Source organism: Podarcis muralis, chromosome 14 (genome assembly GCF_964188315.1).
Source record: "Podarcis muralis chromosome 14, rPodMur119.hap1.1, whole genome shotgun sequence".
Classification (NCBI taxonomy): Eukaryota; Metazoa; Chordata; class Lepidosauria; order Squamata; family Lacertidae; genus Podarcis; species Podarcis muralis.
This window is the reverse complement of record NC_135668.1, coordinates 2898436-2909335: the sequence shown is the minus strand read 5'-3', so window position 1 is coordinate 2909335 and position 10900 is coordinate 2898436. Positions and strand designations below refer to the sequence as shown.

The 10900-nt window shown below is 46.7% G+C and overlaps 1 protein-coding gene across 5 annotated transcripts in view; it reads right to left on the bottom strand.

The window, feature by feature from the left end:
- Nucleotides 1–921: 921 nt before the first annotated feature.
- FAN1 (FANCD2 and FANCI associated nuclease 1) overlaps nucleotides 922–10900 on the bottom strand; it is a 29440-nt gene continuing 19461 nt past the window's right edge. For 4 of the 5 annotated variants that reach the window (XM_028705680.2, XM_028705681.2, XM_077918778.1 and 1 more), the window contains 5 exons: nucleotides 8032–8200; nucleotides 5961–6064; nucleotides 4145–4339; nucleotides 3129–3257; nucleotides 922–1852 (listed from right to left, as the gene is read on the bottom strand). In XM_028705680.2, coding sequence (XP_028561513.2) covers nucleotides 1715–1852; nucleotides 3129–3257; nucleotides 4145–4339; nucleotides 5961–6064; nucleotides 8032–8200 — 735 coding nt within the window. In that variant the 3' untranslated portion in view covers nucleotides 922–1714. Of the gene's footprint in view, nucleotides 1853–3128; nucleotides 3258–4144; nucleotides 4405–5960; nucleotides 6065–8031; nucleotides 8201–10900 lie in introns of those variants that run through there. The other variant, XM_077918779.1, reaches the window with a different exon arrangement.

Sequence of the window (10900 nt, the reverse complement as noted above, 5' to 3'; positions counted from 1 at the left end):
CTAAACAAGCAATAGGTAGAATCCCCTCTAAGTCATTCTCAGATCCCTGCAATTGAGGACCTTCAGCAGGGTGGCTCAACCTGTGGGCCACATGTAGCCCACAATGCCTTTTTGGTGGCCCTTGGAATTCATCCAGAAGAGCCCCAGCTGTGAGGCATGAGCGAGAGTCCTGTCTTTTCAAACAACTAGATGCCTCTGCCGCAGCCCCCAGCCCTGGAGAGCCAGGCGATGGAGCAGCTCTTGCTGTTGCATAGGTGTACTAGAGACTGAATTGTTATGGCCTGTGAAGGACAACGTGTCCCCTCTTCCTCCTTTCCGGCACAGCGCTGTACAGCAACCCAAGTTCCATGTTTATGGGTTGCTGTTTGTTTGTTGCAGCATGGTGGGTGGCTTCTTGGTGGCTTTCATCCTTGAACCAAGAGCAGCTCCGGTAAGTGGAGGGGAGAGAGCGGGATGGCAAACCAGTTGGCTGTGCATGCTCATGCAGACCCTTCGGGCTGCTTCTCTATCATCAGGCACCATGGATGAACTTTTGTTAAGGCCACATAGGCTGTAATCCCCGGCATGCTTACTCTGGAGTAAGACCCATTGGAATAAATGGGACTTACTCCCTAGTAAACAAGTACAAGTTCAATAGGTAACCTTTACAACAACGCCCTCCAAATGTTGCTGGTCTGTCATCCCTACTGATTGTCAGTCCTTGTTGAGGATGCTGGGAGGCGGGGGCAGGAGCATCTGGAGGGCAGAGCAGGAGACTGGCGGGGGCGCTGGAGTCACAGTGGCAGCAGCAACCACTGCTGTTGGTTCTCCTGTTCCTTCCTCCCAGCCTTCCCGTAACGGTTGCATGTTCTACGGAGGGCAGGGAGGCAGCACATAGCCTTTTACTATAATATTTGCATTAAATTCTCCTTAATAAATGTATCAAATCCATGAATTGTGCCTTTAATTATAAATTTGCAATTAAGTGCACATATTACACTTTAATTTACAATATGGAAATTTTATTCAGTGAGTGACCTGTGGGTTCTTTGTCAAAGTACTCTTGCAGCTCACTTGGTCCGAGAGGTTAGACTGCCCTGCAAGAGTGGGGCTGCAAGTCATGGCTCTAAGCTCAGTCTGACTTTGGCAGAAAAATGCAATAATAATTAAAGACTCTTTTGGAAGAGTGTCTTTGACTTGTATTTAGGAAAAGGGCAAGGAAGGCTGTTAAACATACCCAAGAGCCCATTGCTGTGGTTGTCCCAGCGAACTGCAAAGGCCAGGGCTTTTGCAGGAATGGCAATGCGCAGCCCAGGCTGAAATGAGCCACATGGTGTGACGTCAAGGTCACCACTACCACTTTGAATTGAGCTGAGCCACCACCTAGCAGTGTTGTTTCCAGAAAGAAAACACAAGCCTGCTGCATTTTGTCCAAACCCGTGTAGCTGAGACATTCCTCCTAGCATGAGACAGCAGGCAGCTGCCAGGCTTAGCTGAGGCAATGCTTGATTTCTAGAGGGCTGTCGGAACAAGGAGAATCAGCCAGGGCTGCTATGTGCAAGAAAGGGTGCAGAAGTTAACTTAATTCAGAGGATTCCCATGAAAATGAAAAGTCACCTCCTTTCTCAGAATGACATCTGAATTTGTGTTGTCTTAGCAGCTGCATGCCAAAGGAACGAGAAATGTGTCCAGCTTTTGTTACTCTGGCCTTGAGCCCAACAACCACAACAGAGTCTCAGCTCAAGCGTTTACTTTTAGATCCACTTGCAACCACATGGCAAACTTCCACTGCTGCACCCAGCTTCTGCAACTCGGCAAGCCATATCATCTGCTTGTGAGAAAGGCGATCATTGGGGCCTTTGACTTCCACCAGCTGAAAAGATGATTCAGAGAGAGAGAGAAGAAGTTTCTCAGTAGGTTTCAAAGAACTGCTTTATGGGGGGGGGGGCTGAAGGAGGACTAAGGGTCTGCATCCATTTGGTTTTTTACATCCTATGCCCTGAGCCCTGCCCTCAGCCTTTCCCACTTAAATCACATACATGAAATCTGCCATGTTAAGCTGTAGGTCCCTAGGGAGAGCCAACTCTTTTTAGTTACATTTCCATCCTAAACAGAAGTTGCAAGATGCAAAGATTTGCAGCCAGTGCCAAATCAAACCAGAGCAAATGAGCGCAAGCCAGGTGGCCTGTTGGCTCCAACCAGAGGAAAGCAATTATAGTGGCTCTTAAAAACACTTTTAGCACAAGGCTGATTCTGATGTAATCTTTTGTAGACATCACTCATCAGAAAAAATGACGACATGGTTTCTTTATTTGTGGTTTGTGTAGAGAAAAGGAGATGGGATGCAGAACTCAATTACCTGACTGAATTGTTACAGGTGATATCCAAGCAGTCCAACTTGGATCTGCATTTTGAATCACTGAAAAATTCAGATGCAATGGCTGCCTGATGAAGCCAGTTTCATAGCATGTGTCTTGTTCTTCCCACAAGGGGAAAATAAAAAGAAGCGCGCTTTCCTAAAGGCGCACAAGTTTTGCAACCTTAGGATCTTTAAGTTTGTTTAGCAGAAAAACAACAACCAACAGGATGCAAAATCATTATTCTGAGGATTTTTAGTCAAGACTTGCAGGTTCATCCAGAGAATAATGATTGATATCTAATCAACTACTAGTGCTACCCATAATAGTATGCAATGTAAGACCACAGAATCAATAAAATTCCAAAGAAACAAACCCAAGAACACTTAAAAAAAAGCCTGCCAAGCGAATTGTGCCTGCCAAACCTCTCTGAGGAGCAAGTAGTTCCCCAGCATTGGGGCAACCACTGAAAAGGTTCTGCTCCAGCCTAACGCTGCTCCCTCCACATTCAGGAGATGCCGTTTGCTCCAAAGCAGCTCATGCTCAACAGTAAAACACTCCATCCTGGCTCCAGCCACCTTCCAACTAGCCTGAGGCAGTCGATGCTCAGAGCCCCAGGCAGAACTGCTGCTTATCAGCCTCATTTCTTGATATAAACTGCTCAGATATCATTTACACTGATGACTGCAAGGGGGGGGGGGATTTTATTTGGCTCCACCTGTTGGGCACTCTCATACATCACATCCCTGACCTGTACACTCTGCAACTTTAACAATGCAGCTGGGGTCAAACCTTAAAATGGTGATCTTCCGTTCTCCAAACGACGAGATCAGGGAGGCCTCCCCTGCAGTGACGCAGATCTCTGCTCAGCTGTCGGCAAACTCCACTCAGGAAAGGACCCCCAAAGCAACACGCCAGGTGCTACAAAAAGAAAGACCACTTTTTCTCCCTTCTCCCAAACTGCAAGGGGCTAGAAGACGGGATGGGAACCTCTGGCTCATGAGCCCCTCGGCCCACAACTTCACTCTCCAATGGTAAGGGGGTTTGGTTTTTGGTTTTTTTTTAAGGTTTGGCACAATGGAAGAATTTTGAGAAACCTTACTACTGCCAAGAGGGTGCCGACGGGAAGGGTTAACCCCTCCCTGTGCACTGCAAGCCCCACAAAGATCATCTCCTCCCCTGGGGAGGCTACAGGTTAACTACAGAGTAGATGAATGAGCAATGAGCAAATGGATGTGTGTATGAGAAGCAGCATATATAACGGTTGTAATCGTACACCAATGAGCACTAACTGACTTCTGCAACAACCTCATTTGTTGTTGTTTTTTGTTTAATTTCATAAAATTTATTCGGGCACCGAAAAGAGTGCGGTGAAGGTGCCTGCCCGATTTCTGACAGGCAGGGAACTCCTAAGTGCAGTTCTAACAATTCATCAACCAACTACATATTCATTGATGTGAACACTGATAAGACTTCCATAGATTCATGTTGCCACATTATTATGTCGCTTGGCAAAATCCACTAGTACAAAACTCCTCAGGCAGTGCCCCCCCCCCCAGCCCTCCTCCAGAAGGGTTTCCTGCCATGCCATGGCTGCTGGGTTTTGCTTGCTTGCTTTCTAGCCTTAAGTTCAGAGCAATTCAAAAACATTATTTTGTAACTCATATACCTCAAATGCCATTTTTTTCCAGTAAACTATAGAAGAGGCACAAGGCCTCAAATTAAACTGAAGTATCAAGCAAGATGGACACCTCCCCTTTTCCTGTAAGAAGGGAACCAGGGCAGCTCAAAGGGCCTTTGACGCCTACCTGGGCCTGCTGGAGGGAAGAGAATCGGTCCCAGCTGACTAACGCTGCCGCTTTGCCCTCCTGAGCATTCCAGACATCCGCAATCCACTTTTCCAGGGTTTCAGGCGAAGCCTCATGCAGTAAGCGGAGCCTGGATTCAATGGCCTCCCTCCGGTTCTCATAGAAGCTGTCAGTGTAGAGATCCAGGGGGGAGGTCTGCAGGAAACGGACTGTCAGTGTGGCCCCATCCCTCACCTACTGCTTCCCCTGCAAGAAAGAGGCTGGCGACACAAACCGCCTTAAGTTGCCAGGGTGCAGTAAAAGGCAGATAGGCCCTAAACTACCACTTGTGGGCTTATTTGGATACTTAATACACTGTCCTCCTCCTAAGTGAAATAAAGCAATCCATAAAGTAACACAGTCCTTGAAATACACAACAACAACTCCGAGTGATTTTCTATTAGCAGCAGCAACTAATCCGTATATCCAGCTGGGTCTCTCCTCCACAAACACCCACAGAAAATATGTATCTTAACCAGGCACCTAAAACTATGAAGAGATGGGAGCAGACACATCTCAGTTTGGGAGAGAGGTTCACATGCAAAGAGCCACCACCAAAAAGGCCCCCACTGCACACTTCATCCAGGTGGGTTCTTTGCCTTCTGTGGGCTAAAACGGCTGGCTGAAGAACCTCAAGATCTCCACTTCATTTCCTCAGTGACTCCGGCTCGCAACTGTGTCTGGATGTCTTCAAGCTGACCCCAGGCCACACGTGAGTTTTGCTCTCTGGAGCCACAGAAGTAATGGCTCCTGAAATATGATTGGGAACATCTGGCAATTATCCTGGTGCAGTGATAAGGAAACAGGAGCTCAGTTTTTGACTCAGCCATGAAACCCACCTGGACCTAAAAATGTAAGATGAGATGGTCCAGCACCCCATCCCCAGAGTGGGCAACCAGAGGCCCCTTATGGGAAGCCCAAAAGCAGCACAGGATGGCAATAGCCCACTTGTGCTGTTGCTCCCCAGCTCCGCCTCTGATCTTGGATGTAGCTGAGAGCCCTCCTGGCTAGTATGTGCAGCCCCTGCTATAGCCACAGCCTTAGCCTGATCTTCCATGAATGTGAGCATCTAAGTGGGTGGCAGCAAATTCCACAGGTTAACTGCACATTTTGAGGAAACATTCTTCGGTCCTGAATCTCCAACCTTTCAGCTTCATTAAATAAACACAAGGTCCAATGGGATAAGAGATGGGAGTAAAACTTCTCTATCCATTTCCTGCACATGATGCTTGAACCTAGACACCTCCACTCTGCCTCCCTTTGCTCAGGTTCTTTTCTCACGGGGGAACTGCTCCAGCCTCTTGACCTTGGGCAGGTTCCTATCTCTGACCCCTATCCTGCCTACCTCACAGGACTCTTTTGAGGGTCAAACAAGATGTATGTAACTAAAGAGAGAGGGAGTGAAGGATAAAAATGATTTTTTAAATTATTATTACTTTTTTTTGCAAGCTGTTGTGCAAATTAGACATCACAATTCTGTGGCCCCTGCTCAGCCAATGCGTTCCCATAACTGCCTCTTCCTTATAGTTATTTTAAAGAGAATAATGAAGATGCAACTCAAGGCCACCAGCCCTACTCCAAAAACAGCCAGCAAATGCCAAATCCATCGTGCGCAGGTACGCTCCCCAAAAGCTGTGTATTCTGCAACAAAATTCCCAAAATTGTTTTTGAGGCGTTTCTCTGGGAGAATTCTGCGACTTTAAAAGAAGCTGTTTTGAATATCCTTTTCAAACATCATCCACAAGATAAAAAGCACTTTAGAAACAAGCAAACATACCTGGTAAGGATTCCTGAAGACATCAGGGATGCCATCCATGAAGAGAGTATCCCACATCAAGAGGCCATAGAGGGTGCTGAACGTAGATCCTTCGCCATGAATCCCTGAGGAATTATCACAGCAACACAATCATGAAAGCCACTGCAGGATATTTAAGCTGCCAACCAAAAATTGCTACCTCTGACACCCAGTTTATCACTAACACAAAGCTCAAAGATGCACAGAGTACAACTCAAAATGATTTGAAAATCGGCAATGATGGGGACTTCTGGGAGGAAAGATGACTGACTAGATGTCAACTGCAGACACTCCCATTGGCAGAGATAATTATGTGGTGATTAACGATAACCAAGACATTAATCTTGGTTGTCATGCCCTCCCTTGTGAGATAGTGAGACCTGAGATTATCCTCACATGCTCTGAAGAAAGTTGTTTGTCACACTGGACACAATAAGTTTTTGTGTAATCAATTTTTACTGAAGGTTTTCCACATAAGATACTATAAAAATAGGGGGGGGGGGGGAGGTGAGGAAAGGAAGAGAATAAAAAAGGAAAGAAGGAAAAGAAGGAAAAAGGGAAATTACTAAGTCTTCCCCCAGCCTCTCACCCTGGGAGTTCCTCTCTGCCCTCTATCTTCAATCCATTACCTTCCTGTGTGTATCTTCCTTGATAAAAGATAAGGAACTTCAAATTGCAGAACAAAACATAAGGATAATTGGGGCTGGGGGGGAGGAAGAAGTCATAAGTAAGATTTAAAAAGTTTTTTTTAAAAAAAATAAAGGAAAGTCTTCCAGTTCTCTGCCAATTATGTATATTATTGATTTATAACAATTATTCGAAAATGTTGGAAGTATGCACTCCAGGATAACTTTGGGCTCTATTAGTGTCCAGCTATTTCTCCATCTGCTAGGCAATGTTTCCTCAATCTTCATTCCCAGACCTCTCACATTCACCTTCCTCCACCCAAAAGACGACTAAAAGAAGCTCTTCAATTTTTATTATCATTAAATGTCAGTCACAATCCTTCTCCAATCTAATATGATGAATTCCAACAACTCTTGACTGCGCTAGAGGTCTTCTGGCCAACACCCACGGTAGCTGTTCTTTCCAGTCCCTCTGAGGGTTGTGAAGAAGTTCAGGCAGAGAGGAGGGAGAGAATGAGGCATGACCTTCTAAGCATGTGAGGCTAACTCTCTTATTTCAAAAGGGAGTTTTGGTAACCAAGATATATAACCCAGTTATCTTAAATTGCCACATAATTATCTCTGCTGATAGGAGGGTCAGCAGTTGATGCCTAGTCCGCCACCACCTTCTCTGGAAGTCCCCAGAGACAAAAAGGTTTGAGATGCTGAGGAGCATCTTAGGAGCGAGGAACCACCATCGTGCCCAGATGCGATATAATAGCCCTCAAGGTTAGCCTTCAGGGCATCAGGTCTGCAAAACCTACCTTCTTTCAACTACTTTAGAACTTGGAAGCAATTACAACTTGGGTGACCTATCTGCCAGTTAATTTTCAGGACACAAGCTGATTACTACGTAAAAAGAGGCATTAGCAAAAGGCTGCAAAACAAAGCAAAAAGTTTGCCTTATTATTGATTAAGAAAGTTTATGAACAGAAAGTCGGCCATGATTTACCACTTCTTGGTGATTCCATTCTGTGAGGAAATTATCTGGCAGGGAGCAGGGTTTGTGGAGGAGGGGAAAGAGCTGCACTGAAACTGCAGAATCCACAAAACCGCCTGACTGTAGGGCGTTTTTAACCAGCTTCAGCTGGTGAAACAGTAGCAATGGTTCCTGGACTAGGATAACATGACTGCAAGTTGTTCATACATTGGTTACCTTCAGGTTTGATAACTGTAAAGCATGCTTAAATGAGGCTGAGGTTAGGGCCCAGTCTGGAAGCTTCATGGCGGAGTGGGAATTTGAACCCTGGTCTTCCAGGTCATAGTCCAACAGTCTAACCATTAAGCCACACTGGCTGCTTCCTGGTCACATGGCAGTGTGAGAGAGCATTGGGAGGGAGGGGCAGAGTGCTGGCTGATGGCTTTCTATAGCAACGGCCAGCCATTACCTTGATCAAAGCCATGCTGCTTGTAGTGGGCTAATGCCAGCTCCTCGACAGAGCACACCACAGTGGAGGGCTCAAGGTCTTCTCCTGGGTCTTCGGCACCAACATCTTCCATGATAAACATGGACTTCCCCATTCCGGTCTGTGGGCACAGCTTTCCTTTGATGGTAACCTGCAAATCAAAACTACTGGTGTTTTTACTTTTGCTGCTACAACACCATGCTTTTACCCAGTGTGCCACCATGCTATATTTTCTGTGAGAGCATGGTTTAAAAGTATGTTCAAAATAAACAAAAGGAGACTGCAGAAGGCGACTAGGGCAAGAGAGAAATGGTGAAAACTTTACACAGGCCCCATGGAGAGGGTGGGGGGGTCAGGAGGGAGAAGGAGCAAATTAAATCATATCACTATACAGAGAGAGAGAGAGGCCTTGGGGTGAAGGGTGTGTAATAATAGTATACTGAGAGAGGGCTATTGCATAGAAAACAGTTAGGGGGACAGGTGGGAAAGGCTGGGTTTCACATCCTGATGAAAAATAATCAGTCAGTTTGCACACAAGCTTATGCTAAAATCTGATACATCTTCTGTTCCTGGGGGAGGGGGGTGACTGGGGGAAACTTAATATTTTTTTTTATATTTGTTTGAAAAAACTTTTAAAAATCTTTTCTATAAAAAACAATCAATCAAAGTGCAGAAATCAATTATTATCCTCTATATACCCCCTATGCAAAAGAGGGGGTATCATCAGCCTTGGGAGACGAAATCCAAAGTTTGCAGAATGACAAAGAACCTTTAGGGAAAAGAAAAACCTGCGAAGTGGTAAAATTCCAAAACTAGCCCAATAAATATTGAGCATGCTCAGTAGCAACAGACTGTTGGGTGACCAGGCAGCAAGGGAGAGGAGAGGAGAGAAATGGAGTATCCTGCCACTGGGCACTGCTGACTGGCTGGCACCCTGGACAAGAACACTGTGCACTGCAATGTTTTCTCACTTACAGAACTCTAAATTATAATGAGAGAGAAGTGGGGGGTGAGAGGAAAGAGAGGCTGCTACTTAAACTTTGCTAACACCAGCTAAGTGACAAGCTAGAAATAAGACCACCCAGCGCTTAAGTGCTGTCTCCTTGTCAGCCCTTTGACTCATTTGGGGACTGACAAATGGGGCTGGTGTCAGGGCTGGAAATTTGTTCTCACATTGCACGTCTCATTGAACACGTAGGAAGGAAGCCCCATACGGCTGCTGAAGCAGCTCTCAGGTGGGGACAGCAAAGGAGGAGAACAGCACAGAAGGGAACAGAGGCCTCTGAAGCGTATTAAATGAGACATGGGAAGACGCAAGAGGCTGGTGCTCTGATGGCAGCTCTTGCAGGAGAAAGAATGCAATTGGGCAAAGCACGTTCAGGAAAGTGGCAACTCAAGCATCATTTTGAGAAGTATAAGGATGGTAGGCAGTGAGGAGAAATAGAGGAGTACAGAAAAAGGATGGTTAGAATTGCTTCAAAACGAACAATTTAAAATGCAATCTGCAAAATGCATCACAATCATTCATGCAGACAAGCATGCAAATAGTGCACACCCAAGACCACACAGGTCAGATGCAGGACAGCACATTTTCCCAGGTTTTAATAACAATACTGTCCGAACAGACCCCACAAACACCTGAAGCAGCTTTGATGCTGTCAGATCTGCTCTGATTCTGACTCTAGTGGAGTCACTGCAGGGCACAGAATGGCACCTTTTGGGTGCTTGCTGCAGCTCTGTACATATAGATAAAGGTAAAGGTAAAGGTACCCCTGCCCGTACGGGCCAGTCTTGACAGACTCTAAGGTTGTGCGCCCATCTCACTTAAGAGGCCGGGGGCCAGCGCTGTCCGCAGACACTTCCGGGTCACGTGGCCAGCGTGACAAGCTGCATCTGGCGAGCCAGCGCAGCACACGGAAACGCCGTTTACCTTCCCGCCAGTAAGCGGTCCCTATTTATCTACTCGCACCCAGGGGTGCTTTCAAACTGCTAGGTTGGCAGGCGCTGGGATGGTTGGCAGGCACTAGCTCTTATATAATTATATATATACACTTTCCATTTTTAAAGCTAAAGGTAAAGGTACCCCTTCCCGTACGGGCCAGTCTTGACAGACTCTAGGGTTGTGCGCCCATCTCACTCAAGAGGCCGGGGGCCAGCGCTGTCCTCAGACACTTCCGGGTCACGTGGCCAGCGTGACAAAGCTGCTCTGGCGAGCCAGCGCAGCACACGGAACGCCGTTTACCTTCCCGCTAGAAAGCGGTCCCTATTTATCTACTTCCACCCAGGGGTGCTTTCGAACTGCTAGGTTGGCAGACGCTGGGACCGAGCAGCGGGAGTGCACCCCGCCGCGGGGATTCGAACCGCCAACCTTTCGATCGGCAAGCCCTAGGCGCTGAGGCTTTAACCCACAGCGCCACCCGCGTCCCTTATATAGATAGGAGGCCCCAATTGTGCACCTCAGCCACAAAATCCAGCTTCCTAAAAAGAAGGCCAGCAGTTTATTAATGGTTTGGACTGTCTGACTGATCAGCTGGCACATGCCCACTATGCCAATCAGCTGAAGTGGCTCACCAAGGGAAAAAGTTGTTTCCCATCACCTGCGATCTGAGATTGTTCTAATTGGCAGCGCTGAGGACGGCGTCTGGGGCTTCTGCATGAGAAGCTGCTGCTCAGTCTCTGAGCTAGGGCTCCTACATATAGTAAAACTCAATATAACCAGATGGTTTATACCAACTCAGACTATTTGCTAACCCACCATCCCAGGGAGATTCTTTTTCCAACTGCAGGCACACGAGGGGTTGAACTGGGAACCTTCTGCATGCAAAGAGCAGGTGCCACACACAAAAACACT